A 15,003-nucleotide genomic window follows, 5' to 3' on the forward strand; every position below is an offset into this window, starting at 1 on the left:
TTCAAAATAATATGAACGCAGATTTTGTTGTAAAATGGGCAGATGGGCTATTTGTCACAGTGACACTAACTTCGTCTTTCATAGTCTGTTTTGGTTTTTTATTCTATTCTTGTAGGTAATAAAAGATTAAAGAATCACTTTAGACTATATGGTTCTTGTTTTATTTTTCATGTATTTGTTTATTTATATGCTAACAATTAATTTACAGATACTTACTATGTCTAAAAAGGATTTTCTGATGCGGAAATTTATGATTTACACCTGACCCCTTGTTTCTTCATGAAAGGAGAGGATGGTTCGTAAATGTTTTGATTAATAAATTTATTTCTTTTTTAAATTTTTGTTTTGTAATTTTCAGAAAAACTTTTAACATTGTATAATTTATTCTAGGTTCTCAAGATAAAGTTACAATTTAATAGAACGCCGATTTTTGGTCATTATGTTGCATAGAACAACATTTGAAATATTGAGTAAGGCTGCTGGTGTATTAGACCAACAATTTATGTTTTGGAAAACTTTGTATTATATCTTATCAAATGGGCCATTGTCTTAGTTGTTTTAATAATCAAGCAAATGCTGATGTGGACACATCACAAAGACCAAAAGATGGTAAGTTATTATTTTGTTTGTCTGCTATAATCATCACAATATGAATCATAAACTCATGCTAAACTATTTCTTAAGAACTCGTATGTATTTCTTTTATTATATATATTATATATTGTATTTAATTTTATTTTACAGAGATGACAGAAATTGTCACTAGTAATCAAGTTCCCACTGTCATGATATCAGATTATCCTCAAGAGGAACCGTTACTGCATAACAATGATAACAGTATAAACTGTTACAGAAATAGCAGCCACATAACAAATGCGAATGCATTAAATTCCTTAGACGAGTATTGCTGTAATGATACAGTTCATAAAATGCATGTAAATAATGATAAAACCCCTAAATCTTTTTACCAGAAATTGCCCTCTATACCTCGTAGCATGTCTTCTATTGGTTCAGGTGAATCTCGGATATCTGAATCAAAAATTAATCAATTATTTGACCAATACAAAGATTCTTTAGAAGATGCTATACTTGCAGAGGGCATTGAAAATTTGTGCAATGATCTGCAATTAAATCCAGATGATTTTAAAGTGTTAGTACTTGCATGGAAATTAAATGCTAGTCAAATGTGCAGATTTACCAAAATGGAATTTGTTCAAGGGTTAAAAAGTATGAAATCAGATTCAATAAAGGGCATACAGCAAAAACTAAATGACATAATAAATGAATTAAAAAGAGATTCAGAACAGTTCAAAGATTTGTACAGATTTACTTTTAAGTTTGGTTTAGATGTTACATCTGGCCAAAGGATACTGCCAGCAGACATAGCTGTGCTATTATGGCGCCTAGTCTTCACAATTGACGAACCTCCTATATTAGATAGATGGCTTAGTTATCTAGAAAAAAATACTCACATCAGAGGGATTCCCAAGGACACTTGGTATATGTTTCTCAACTTTTGTGAGTATGTTGGTGATGATCTAAGCAGTTATGATGACACGGAAGCATGGCCAAGTTTGTTTGATGACTTTGTGGAATTTGAAAATGATCAAGTGAATCAAAATGTAACTAAGAATATCACCAAAATTCAGGATTAACCTCCTATGTTTGCCAAATTATAGCTACTATAGGTACTTAAATATTGAGACTGATAATCTGATAATGATTGCATAGTGATGGTCATGTCCTACCTAGGAATTAAACGTTAAATAATTGATGGAGAAGCGACACATATATTGCTGATGAGTGGAATGTAAATATTAGTACTATATATTATAAGTATTTTGAGACTAAAAAACCCATTAACCCTTTAACCGCCCGACTTCATATCTGTTGGCGTGCCCCCAGCGTCCGGCACAGTGAATCGAAACACACAATACAATTTTCTAAAAATAATGTTAGTAATTCTTCTAACTTTGGACATTATTTTTAAGACTTCTAATTAAGAGGCTAAAGTGTATTAAACTGTAAACGATTACTTAGTTAACTATTTACCTAATGTAGACATATTTTTGATAGAATACAGCGTAATTAAATAAAAAAGCTGATAAAACGATCAGTGTTATTTTGGTCGTAAATATACGACTCAAGCGAAATGGGCCCGAAAATATTTGTCGGATTAATTCGACCTAGGCGGTTAAAGGGTTAAATTTTAATCTTATAAATAATTGACATTCCAGAAATGGAATTAGCCAAAATTTGTAAATATTTCATTCTGTAGCCTCAATTGCTTAGATTAAAACCAGAATAGTTAAATATAAGGAATAATAATATTATTCCTCTTTAATACTAAACAGCCTAATTGAATACCACTTAATAAGCTTCACACAGCAAAATAATAAAGAAATCTTTATTTTTTCTAATCATTCTAGTTAAATTAATTGTTGTATATATTACATTAAACAAATTTTCCATTATATTTTCCTGCAATATAAGTAATATTTTTATTAATTAATGGCATTGCTGATAAAAAATCATCAAATATCTGTCTAATGTCGTAATGGATGTGGATGCAAGACTGCTATTGTAAATATTGGTGACCAATGATGAGTTCAACAAAAGGAAGAATGCAATTGACTCATATACAATCTATGTATTAACTATGCTAATGCAATAAATACAAAACATTTTTCTTACTAAAATTATTTTATTTCAACCTTATTGTGTATAACTGCTGTAGGGTCTGATTAAAATGTGTAAAGGCAATATTGAACATATCTGTGTGTATATATTTATATATATTTCCTTATTAGTCGATCTCGCGCGCAAGCCACGACGATCGCTTCTTAGTTTTCTTCATAGGGGTCATTTGATTTTTTCATATTTTCAGCGCCAGCTCGGGGCTCTTGTTTTTATCTTATCTCTAATATGTTGAATAGAAACTTAATGAATCAACTCCGCCTTAATTTTTTTATATTAATTGTTTGCAGAATTTTTAAGAAATGTTCATTTGTATTAAAGTGAAATGTTAATATTCCCTACAATGTCACTATGCTAGATTTTTATTTTAAACAACTTCGTCACCATATTCTAGATGGTACACTTCGGATAGCAGAACTACCTTTCAACCCGTATCTTGTAGAGTATGATAAGCCTTTGATTTCTATATTCCGATTTTAATATTGAACTTTAAAAAATATTTTAGAAATTAATAACCAAAATTAACGAAAGCCGAATCTGAGTGTTTTTGAATTAGTATTTAAAAACATCCTGAAAATTAAGTCAAAATAAGGCAGTATTTCACTAGGTTTAGCGTGCCGCTATTTAGCTATATCGCTGGTTTCGATCAAAATATATTCGCTATTTTTTAAACACATCATCTATACACGAACAGAAAAAGTCAATTTGCTTATTCAAAAATACGCGAATAAATGAAATAATGATTGCCAGTTTGCGAACACTTATTGCAAATAATCTAAAAGGTTCTCAAAGTGCTGCCATATGAAATACATAAATTTACATAAAGTGCACCTACAAATTACCTAGTATTGATACTAACATTACACTGGTAATATTTGTAGACTGCTCTGGTTACTTACCTAACCAACTTCCACTCACCAAATATTTTATTGCTAACTAGCAATATTTTGCATTGTCGTGCTGTTGTGTGAGTTAAGCCAATGGTGTTAGACATAAGAAATGTACGAAGCGTATCATGGGTACCAGCGGTACGATGATTTTTCTATATATATATTATGAATGTTGTTCAATCATGACTCTCCGACTCGCAACTTGTCTTTTTTTTTTGTTCTAGTCAAATAGTTATTTTAATATTTTGGGTTATAGTAACAAAAAACTGACACTACACAATATATCACTATGTTCTCAATATAACTGACTCTTTGGATAGCGACGATTATAATGGCTCAATGACCCAATCAAATTGTAAAATTGGCCCTAGTTAAGAGAACAAATAACTGCTGCTATCAATCTCAGGTATGGATTAATGTTAAATCGACGGTCGAGTTTCACCATTCATGGGCCTTATAACCGTTTTCCGAAGAGATGCTCAGCCCAGGAAGCTCTATGTAGCGTCCATTCACAAAATAATATTATCTGACAATAGTCAAACCAAAAGATTTGTTGCCATTTTGTCGAGACAGTAACAAATAAAAAACATTTATTTTGGACCTGAATGTTGTTTTAATAAATGTACTTATTGCCACGATTGAAGCTATAGTAGACTTGACCTCATATCGTTGAAATTAAGTTGAAAAAGAGGAATTTTTTAGAAAATACTTAAAAATTTTGTGTAAGCAAAAAAATTTAGAAAAAACGATAATTATAATTTGTAGCATGCTTTCATATCGTGATTTGTTTTTTTTATTATTCATTTTAAAGTATGTTGAATAATCTTGTGTGAAAGAACCAAAAAACCGAAAGTTATAATAAAATTTTATTTTATTTTAAACAAAATAATATACTTGCAGACAACCGATAAGCTGTCGTTCGGCTTAAGAGGCACGTAAGACGGACGCGGCCCCCTCGCGGGAACAAAGGCACTACGACACGCGAACGGACCTCGCGTCCTACTCACCCTCACTAAAAGCATCGTCGACAAAGAATGTACAGCGTGGGAGGTGAACTTGAATGGAGGACTACGTTCGTCTCACGGTCTGTCCACTGATATACACAAAATATTAATAGTAACATATGGTTTCGCCTGAATTGTTAAAAAAAAAACTGATTATATTAATAAGCAGATAATTTTATACTCCACCTTACACAACGTTACGCTGGATGAGACGATTACTATTTTCAACATATGAACTATAACGCTTTACTAAGTACCTCATGTTTCACAAAAAACTTGAAATAAACATTACAAATATAACTAGGTTTATACAGCCAGTGCTCGATGTCTGGCATAATATCGCATATCTGAGTGCTAATCGTGATTCAAAATAAAGTGGTGGTTAGAACTAAACAAAAGAAATAAAAAGAAGTTTTTTTGCAATAGAAACACCTCTTTAGACCTTGGCCCATATATTGGTCATTGATCAGAGCAATAAAATTTAATCTATCACTATAAATTTATAAAAATATTGCAAGTAATATAATTAGCGTCATTAATATATAATAACTATTATGTGTTTTGATCTGTGTTTCATCAGTTAAATGCTGAAATAAAACAGCTATATTAATATTTATAAAGTATAGCAAATTATTTAAAATAAACATAATCTAGCTTTACAATAGGTATCAGTAACATATTCATCACTAATAATTCATAATATGTGAAAATATAAGTATCAGAGATGATAGTCAGGATGATCATTGCAAAATATTTAGTTGAGCATAGCTCATGTAACAAGTTTGATAAAGGGAAAATATATGATTTCATAATTACTTGTTTTATTGGGAGTAATACACAATGCAACAATCATCCCAACCATTACATGAGAGCTTCATCCACCATACGAACAATCTGTTATTTAAAATACTTCTTGGTGCTCATTTTATTACATATTTCAAATTCTTCACTAATGTTTACATTTTTAAATAAAAATAGATGACAGTGAAGTATAGAAAAAGGTCTTCAGGTCTGGCTTGTGCTCAGCAATCAGAGGTACAACATATAAATGTTAATACAGTTAATTATCCCTAAGTCATGTTGTTATATTTTGTTTATGTGTGATGTTAAATTTTTTTATGTACTGGCTGAGTTCATCGTGACAAGATATTATAGATGGTGTATAACCCATATTTGAATTGATAATTATGGCTCGGATTTACTATCAAAATAAATTTAAAAGATTGATAAAAACATTGCAAAATGAGAAAAACATTTCTATGTGTTTACGACATGAAATGAGCACATTAATACAATACTAGTGATGAACGATTGCGAATCAATGTAACTATCATTCTAAATGGCTTTATATTCGAATATCATTTTATTGCATATTTTTAAATGAAATTAATCAAAAAATTTATTTATAGAATTTATTGACTGCACTTTTAATATACATTTATTTTTTTGGATGTTTAAATTTTTTTTTCTGTTACCTGACTTAAGTGCTGCCAATGAAAACTTGGTTACAATATGAACAAATATAATTGAATAATAAATTGAACGATCGAACTATGCCATTATTCGCCTTCGTCCATCACTATTTCATAAAAATAAAATAAAAACCAAATTGATTAAAATTTCACTGTGCCTCAGCGATAGCAACGCTCGAATTTTTGTAGGGCCTTGTTTTAAATAATCATCAGTCATATTAAAATAAACATGTTTTTAAGAATTTAAATTAAAAATAGACATAAAGTTAAACATAAATAATATTAAATATTGTTTCTTCGTTAATTAAAACATAACTAATTACAAAGATTACACAAAATTAACTGTAACCAATCGCAATATTTATTTTTATATATATAAGAACAATTTTGAGCTCTGAACTAAAAAATTGTTTAGGCACTACCTAGGTCCTAGACTGACTAAATTTTTAATGAAATCTATTCAACGTTGCTAGCGAAAGTTCTCATGTTTCATTACATTTTAAATTAGAATAAACAGCATTTAACGTCACTATTGCGAGTGTTATGCCGTACAAATGTTTTTTTTTTTTTGCTCAATGGCAGTGGCTGTGAAACAGTAAATAATGTTCCGCAAGGACTAGCTTTTCTATAATTCAAAACACCGATGATAAAGCAATACACTCTAGCTCTCACATAGATCCCACAAGTCAGAATTACATAATACATGCATTTTCTGATGATACAGGTTTTAGAAAGGCCTATCCTAACTAAATTACGAATCATAGTGCCGTATTTACTCAATCACTTTTAGGACTTTACCGATTGCGATAGTTTTATCTGAAACAATACACAACAATTAATTTTAATATCACAATAGTTGTGGTAAAATATGCCGCAAAATATGTTCGTTCTGCCAATGTAGTATAAACCCGCTCTAACTTAAACCGGGAGTCATGGGTTTCATAAGAGCAGACAATAAGGGTTTGGCACATTCATCAATACCAACACTTAGAGAAGGGCTTGGCAAGAACGGAATCAATCAAAAAAAGCATTCTAAAGGTTGGCGGTCAAATATACCAAATTATTATTTGTTACATTACTTTTGATCCCTAAGAAATTGTATAAAGGCGAGAGAATGACGATGGAGAAAGAATATCGCCAAATTAACTGCTGCTTTAAGAATGTAATTATAGTTCTTTATGTTAAAATTTCATTATGTTTCTAAATTGTGCAATATATGCAAATTATGCAACTTACTTTCATCTCTTAATGTGAATCTACCCATTTGGGCGAATTTCTTAAATGGTTCTAGGCAAATGATTCCCGCACAATCTATCCTCATGATAGCCACTTGGTCCTGCTTCACGAATCGCGGCCGTGTTTTAGATTTTTCTCCAGTCTTCTTATCTACCAAGCAGATAAGTGCCTGTAAGGAAGAAATATGTCATAATTATAAAAATGTATAATTCGATATAGAGGTTTGTTTATGTTAGACAGACTCGTGTGCTGTTTCTGCAAATGACTTAACGCTGTTTTATGCCATCTGCCCTCTCTCCATCGTGACTCTTTTCTCCCTTGTGCGTGGTGCTTATACAATTTACTTTGTTACTAATATGTATAATTACGATAACAACAAAAATATATTTATTTTATTAACGAAACTATAACTTTTTTTATTTTACTTCATATTTATTAATTGGTTTTCTTTAAATTATAAATTCTTTGAATATCTTCAATTTCGATATTTGACATCTCATCATCATCAGATATCAAATTTTAAAAAACTGAATATAGACTATAACTTCATAGAGAACATATTAATAATTACCTTAACAGTTACTTCTTCAGCTGCGCAATGTATGTGCATAACAGCAGAGTATCCTGCACAAATTATAGATTTGTGCTCCAAAATGACTACTTGGGCATCAAAAACCTTTAATAATAATAAAAAAAAATTGTTTTAATAAAATGTCACATTATAAATATAAAAAATATGTATTTTTTGACATTATGTCTCTTGAAATAACATTGGCTCTTCAAACACAAACTAATCTTATAATACTAAAGTAAATAATTACTATTTGGCAGTAGCATTAATGGGAGTGGGAGACCGAAAAGGGCCTGCTTTAGATTTTCAGTAAAATGAACTTGATTTGATTTACCGCGTTTTATAATAACTTTTTTAGTAACACCTCTTTTTAAATTAAGTTGTTTTTTATGTAGTCATGTTATTTACAAAGCTAAACTTGATAAAAAATAATTAATTTCTTATTGAAAGATCCATTTGTAGATATTTATTAAGTACTCAATATAAAAGAAACTTGTTATTATGAGTATTTTAGATAATATTTTGACAAGTTAAATGATAGTACTTGAATAAAAAAAAAAAATATCACAATCAAATTAAAGATTTATGAACTTACTTTCCCAGTAGTGATAGGTTCTGCAATATCACAAAGAACAAAGCCAGGAGACACATCTTCTTCTTCAATACCTTTGAGTTTCACTTTCACATTTTCACCAGGACCAATAGAAGTTACTTCAATATCATCAGACCATAACTGATCCACTGTTACTTGAACCTGAAATTAATTGCAAAATGTTTTATTGATATGTCTTCCATATTGGAAATTTATTTTTTATTCGTACTATATATAGATACATACTCTATTAGGCATAAGGAACAAAGTACTGCCTTTGCGAGTGGTTCCTGCTTCAACTTTTCCCATGAGCACTGTACCCATATCTTTGTATTTGTCAACAACAGGCATGATAAATGGACCATCCATCTTGCGATTAAGAGATGGTAAATCATCAATGAGTTGAATAAATGATGGTCCTTGGTACCATGTACAGATTTCTTCTGATACCTATAATAAAATTATAATTATTAAGTAAAATGTAACAACAATATATAATAATGATGTCCTCCAGACCGATTTCCGCCACGGCAGCCAATCTCAAGAGAGATTAGCCAACTACACATATGATATTATAGTGCACAAGTGTGTGCACTAACACAGGTGCAATCTCTATTCCCTAACTCTCATAATCTGATAGGACGGCAATCAGACACGACTGGAAAGAGTTCAGACGCAGGACCAACAGCTTTACGTGCTTTTCGAGGCACAGGAGTGTACACACTTCCAACTTCCAGAGTCCAAGCTGCTATTGAGAATTTTCTGACAGAAAAAGCCAATAACTTTTTACTGGCCTAACCTGGGAGTTGAACCCAGGACCTCCGGGTCTGCGGCCTTACATCCTACAAGGCAGTCAGCAACAATATATATATAAAATATAAATTGTTTACATTGCAAACTAAAATATTGCATGTTGCAAAAATATTTTGTTACTTAAAATAATAATTTTAAGGATAGTAAATTAATGTAATTATTAGAACTCACTTTCTCCAACAATCCTTGACCTGTTTGGCCAGAGACAGGTAAGAAAGACAAATCCTTAGCGGGATTAAAGCCGAGTTTTTTGAGATATGGCAGGATTTTGTCTCGACATTCATTATATCTGAAAATAAAATATATAATAAGTTATAAGTATTAATCGTTTTTGAAATATACTTTAATTGTTAATAACAACTGAATTCAATAATTAAAAAGAAATTCCACAAATGTTGTCCCCATATTGAAAAGCAGCATGCTTTTTAACACAAGGTCATTGACAAAAATTGGTTATAGGAATATCTCAATTATACTTATGTTAGTGTGTTTAAAGTATTACAAATAAACATAACATTAATATAACATATATACTAATCAGATGGCGAGTTCATAAGTAAACCTAATGCAAAAAAATCTCTATGGTCTGCTCACAACATTGTTGTTTAAGGTTATTTATAAAACAATATTTTTACAAGAAATTCAAATGGCATCAATATTTTGCTTATTTGACAAAGAGCCTTAGATACAATAACTGAATTTTGTTATTTACAAATTCTAATATGTGTATTTTTGGTAAAATTGGTTTAATAATATTGTAACCTTTTCTCATCCCAGTTGACAGTTGGATCATCCATTTTATTAACAAGGGCAACTAAATGCTTAACACCAGCAGTCTTAGCCAACATAGCATGCTCTCGTGTTTGTCCCCCTCTATCAAAACCAGTTTCGAATTCACCTTTTCTTGCAGATATTACCTGAAATTTTTTTTATGCATTTTAAATTTTGAAGTGTTTATATTAATTATTAATGTTAAGAAATATGTGTTTATATTTATATTGAAGATAGACACAGGCATTGATGACCTTGTGCTGTTTTCCATTAGGAGTTTTAAAGATGATGATAACGATTGATAATACATTTGCAAACATCAGATGATTGATAGTACAAGTACAAAAAAAATTATTATTGAGATTGATACTTGTAATCTTACTATCTTCTTAGTATAACAGATCAAATTAAAAATAGAAGCAGGTATTAATAATAGTATACTATATATTAAGAATTAATAATGCTATAAATTTTACAAGAGATTATAGAATTAAGGTGTATTTGTTTGATTTATAATTATAAAATAAAAGGCATAGAAATGAATATAAGTTGGATAGTACATTTGTACCATAAAATAAATATTAAAATTGGATTTGTACCCATCTGTTGCTTGCAATGTGGTATCAAGTAAAATAAGAAACACATACCAACACAGCGAGGTCAGCCTGCGCCGCACCTCCAATCATATTGGGCACAAAACTCTTGTGTCCCGGCGCATCAAGAATTGTAAAATGCTTTTTTTCAGTCTCAAAATATGCTCTTCCCACTTCAACAGTCTTTCCTTTGTCTCGTTCTATAAAAAAAATGTATTAAATTATTTTTTACATGTGCACTAATCAAGTTTATAATGTTTTTTAATGAATAAAGATTTTGTGAATTATACAATCTTTTTTCCTGGTGCTTAAATTTTTTTATATAAAAATCTTTTGTTTTATTATTAATTGATCGGTATATTTTTAATTTTTTTTTTTTTCGTTTTGTCAGTAAAGAGCACCAAACAAATCATATTATCATCGCATAATTTGATGACTTATTCAGTGACAGTAATTTCTACAGCATTCCTCCATTACTCAACGATTCATTGCACTCACTTTTCTGATGCTGTAAATGTAATGTTATTCACATTATCCTGATTTGTGATACTGAATGTGTTATTAAAAAAAAAAAAAAAAACAGAAACATAATTTTCTTCTTTGTTTAAATTTGGTTTGTGATGAAATACCTTTACTAGTCTTTGTTTTCAGTTACATAAATCAGTATTTCAATATTAATAACTACTCTCTGCCAGTAGTATGCTCACAATCTCCAGATTTATTCACATGAGTTTAGAAATCCATTTATTAAATCCATTTAATGTTAAATATAATTTGTTCTCAATTGCCTGCAAACTGGGCTAGTTTGCCCTAACAAATCATTCATGATTATGCTGCCACCCTGATATCGGAGAAGAGTAATTAAATAAGCTTGAGAACATTCTTTCTTAAAAATTCCTTAAAAATCCTTGAATTTGATTTATATTATGGCTACGTAAATATGACCACATTTCTTTCATCAAGCTCAAGATTACCAATCAATATTTACATGTATACCCTCATTTTTTCACTCCTCTATTGTATACTGTTTTTAATAAAACTACCTACTATCTAAAATAAACAAATAAAAATATATATGTCTATGATCTGCACATGATGACATGAATGATGATCTGATTAAATATATTTTTATAAATTTTAAGTTTCTTATATACATATATAGAAGTATGTAACATGTAAAAGTATCTCATTCAGAAATATTCATAAAACTTAAAAAGATTTTATTATTTCCAGTTTTATTGTTCTTTTACATTCTCTCATCTGTATATATCGGTAAGAACAGAATTTTTAATGTTTGGGTGTAATTTAAGAACCAATATATTATTCCAACAACAAGATAAATATATCTTATCAGTAATTAGTAAGAATACTTGTTTAAAATGATGTTTTGTAAAGTTTCAGAAAATTTTAAAAATATAAAAATAGAAATGAATTAGGTAGTCAAGCAAACTGATTTGGCCTATTAAATGATGAAATGGTGTTTTAGCATAATTACTCCAAATCATTAATTTTGAGGAGGGTAGAAAAGTATTGTTTCTATTTCACAAATAATATATATACAAGACAATATATTTATAAGGTGTGTATATGTAATATTTATAGGTTTCTTGCAGATAATATTTAAAAACGTTGGTATAAAGATTGTAAAGTTGCTCTAATATCAGAAAAACTAAAATACACTACATTCTCATTGTATAGACAACTGATGATGATGATGATGTCCTCCTGATCGATTTTGGCCACGGCGGCCAATCTCAAAAGATTAGCCAACTATGTAGGACATATTATAGTGCACAAGTGCATGTGCAAACACAGGTGCACTCTCTATTCCCTTACTCCCATAATCCGATGGGTTGGCAATATAACTATAATGAAAATTATACAAATAGAGATATAATTAGAGTATTGAAAAAAAAGTATAATGTCCAAACAATGGATGAAGTTTTACACTTATTATTTTTTTCCAGTGTTGTGCTTACTAGCTACATTGCTTAGTTGGTTTAACATGTAAAGGATCTGTAATCATTATAATCTTTAGGAACAATCATAGCAATTTAAGTATTGTTAATGTAATTGTTTAGAACATCAAATTGTCACTAACTAAGTTTTCCCAGTGAATCATATTATATTATAAAATGAAATAATGCTACTGTACTGACTATACATGATACAGTACCTTCTTGATTAGTGTCTAGAGCCCAGGATAAATACCATGACTCTCTTGATTTCTCCCTCGCTTCTCTTTCATATTTATCCAATGTTCTTTTATCCACCATGCCCGTTAACGACATTATTTGACCACCAATAGTTGATTTTCCAGCATCTTTAAATTATAAATATTATGTTTTAGTAATGCAAAATAATAGAAACATTTGTTAATATTCTGATAAATATATACTGACCTACATGTCCGATAAATACTACATTGACATGTTCTTTCTTGCTACGTGTATCCTCAACTCGAACAGGCTTCTTTTTTGGAATTTTCTTTGCAGTTTCTTCATCCTCCTAAATTTTAATTTTAAAATAAATATTGTTTTTTTTCAAATAGATAATATTTTTTTAAATTAAATAAATCATTAGACTTATTCAAGTAAAGTAGGTACACTATAAAAAAAATAAACATTCTAACCTGTTGCTCTGATTCTTCTTCGTCATTATTATCTTCAGGTGTGAGTAGTGGATCATCGGCTTCGGCTTCCCAGCTGTCAGCCGTAGGAGATACGTCGGGCGGGACGGGCAAAGGCGCGATGTCAGCAGGAGCAAGGGCTTGAGCAGCAGCTTGATCGTCGGCAGGAGCATCTGCAGGAGCAACGGCTGGCGGCACGGGAGGTGGTTCCTCTACCCGGGGTGATGCGGACGCAGCTCTACCATCACCACTTTCTGCTCCATCACCACATCCTTAAACGACAAAAAAATTATTAAAAATAATAGAGATAAAATGCTAGAAAATTACACAACATTTAGTATGTTGATATACGTTTAAATGATAAATTCTAATACTATAACTAAACAAAAAACGTATACATCAATATTTAAGCGAAACACATACATATTGTCGGAAAAATACCTTTATTAATGTAAGAAAGATCCATTTAACATCAAAATCCAAAATAACAATCGATCCAATACTTTTTCGCACTGATAGTAACTATTTAAAGAGAAAGTTAACCCAGAATTAGTAAAGTCATGCCGCGTGTCCCGACGTAACCCGTTAGAACTGGATTCAGAAAAAAAATAAGACCGCTAATACGCTTAGATACCGCTAAGCAGATTTTAATGGTTTTTTAAGTTTGTTTTGTATTTAAAATAAAATTAGAAAGTGTTTTAAGTCATATTCAAGAGAATAATAACTATTATACTAAGTAAAGTAAGTTACTTTGACAAGACGTGACTTACCGTTTAAGACAGGACTTTCAGTGGAATTAGTAGATCTACTTTCAGATTTTTGTGGCGAATTAGGTGTATCGCTATTGTCATTATCTTGGGAAGGCTTACAAAAAGAAGGCACGAATTCCACGGCATTTACATTCAACGTGGAAAATTTTGTAGACACATCATCTTTCGCACCTTGTTCACCGTTAACATCCGCTTGATTTTCCCAAGAGTCCGAAGCACCGTTGTTGGACATTTTTAAAAAGGAGGCAATGTAAAATTAATAAATAAGTCTTTGCTTTTTAGATATTTTTATAATTATTCGCGTTCTTTTCTCGATAGATCCGCGTGTGTCTTTATCTTACACCGGAAGTTCATGGCAATTTGCCAAATATGTAGTCATAAGTAACTATTTCACTAAAACTGTCTATAATCCTAAATGTTTTTGTTTTCATAAAATTAATTTTTTATATATTTTTTAGTGTATTAAAACTGAAAATTTTGTTAATAATTATGTCTTAAAAATATTTTATTTAATAAATGTAACATTTATGATTACACACTTCCTGTTATTTTATATTGCCAGTTTTTCAATTTAAGTCAATTATAAAAAAAAGAAAAATATGCAAAGAATTTTAGAATATTTGTATAAAAAAGAGGATTCAAAAGAATTAATGTAAAAATAACTTAATCAAACTATTATCCATGTATCCAAATTTTACCATACGGCAACAACTTTTACTTGAAATTATTTGAACGAATAATTATACCAAAAGAATACTATAAATCAAATAAATTATCTGCAATAAAATAATATGTTTTTATAGTTTGTTTTCATTTATAAACTAAGTATTATTTACAAAAAATATAGGTTTCAAAACTTTTCCCGGATAAAATGAGCAATGAAAATTGATAGTGTAGTATTATTTTTATAAGACCTTTTTGTAGTCAGTATTTTGTATCTATATTTAAGATTATATGCAATACTT

At 30.0% G+C, this 15,003-nt stretch overlaps 2 protein-coding genes across 3 annotated transcripts; one reads left to right on the plus strand and one right to left on the minus strand.

Moving 5' to 3' along the window:
- The first annotated feature begins 63 nt into the window (after positions 1-63).
- LOC126770612 (DCN1-like protein 3) lies at positions 64-2,700 on the plus strand. 2 transcript variants are annotated; one of them, XM_050490094.1, is made up of 4 exons: positions 64-115; positions 209-295; positions 391-609; positions 745-2,700. In XM_050490094.1, exons 3-4 carry the CDS (start codon positions 537-539, stop codon positions 1,653-1,655), a joined length of 984 nt encoding a protein of 327 aa, XP_050346051.1. In that variant the 5' UTR covers positions 64-115; positions 209-295; positions 391-536; the 3' UTR covers positions 1,656-2,700. The 2 variants fall into 2 exon arrangements, with proteins under 2 accessions (XP_050346051.1, XP_050346052.1); XM_050490095.1 differs by having other exon boundaries at positions 91-111.
- A 1,739-nt stretch (positions 2,701-4,439) lies between these two features.
- Positions 4,440-14,385, minus strand: LOC126770527 (eukaryotic peptide chain release factor GTP-binding subunit ERF3A). The gene is made up of 12 exons (XM_050489956.1): positions 14,039-14,385; positions 13,272-13,540; positions 13,042-13,147; positions 12,816-12,962; positions 10,694-10,839; positions 10,038-10,192; positions 9,447-9,564; positions 8,709-8,912; positions 8,466-8,624; positions 7,871-7,975; positions 7,300-7,468; positions 4,440-6,879 (listed from the first exon to the last, which is right to left on the minus strand). The coding sequence occupies exons 1-12, from the start codon at positions 14,268-14,270 to the stop codon at positions 6,836-6,838; spliced, it is 1,854 nt and encodes a 617-aa protein (XP_050345913.1). The 5' UTR covers positions 14,271-14,385; the 3' UTR covers positions 4,440-6,835.
- Between the last annotated feature and the right edge of the window lie 618 nt (positions 14,386-15,003).

This window comes from Nymphalis io, chromosome 9, assembly GCF_905147045.1.
Source record: "Nymphalis io chromosome 9, ilAglIoxx1.1, whole genome shotgun sequence".
Lineage (NCBI taxonomy): Eukaryota > Metazoa > Arthropoda > Insecta > Lepidoptera > Nymphalidae > Nymphalis > Nymphalis io.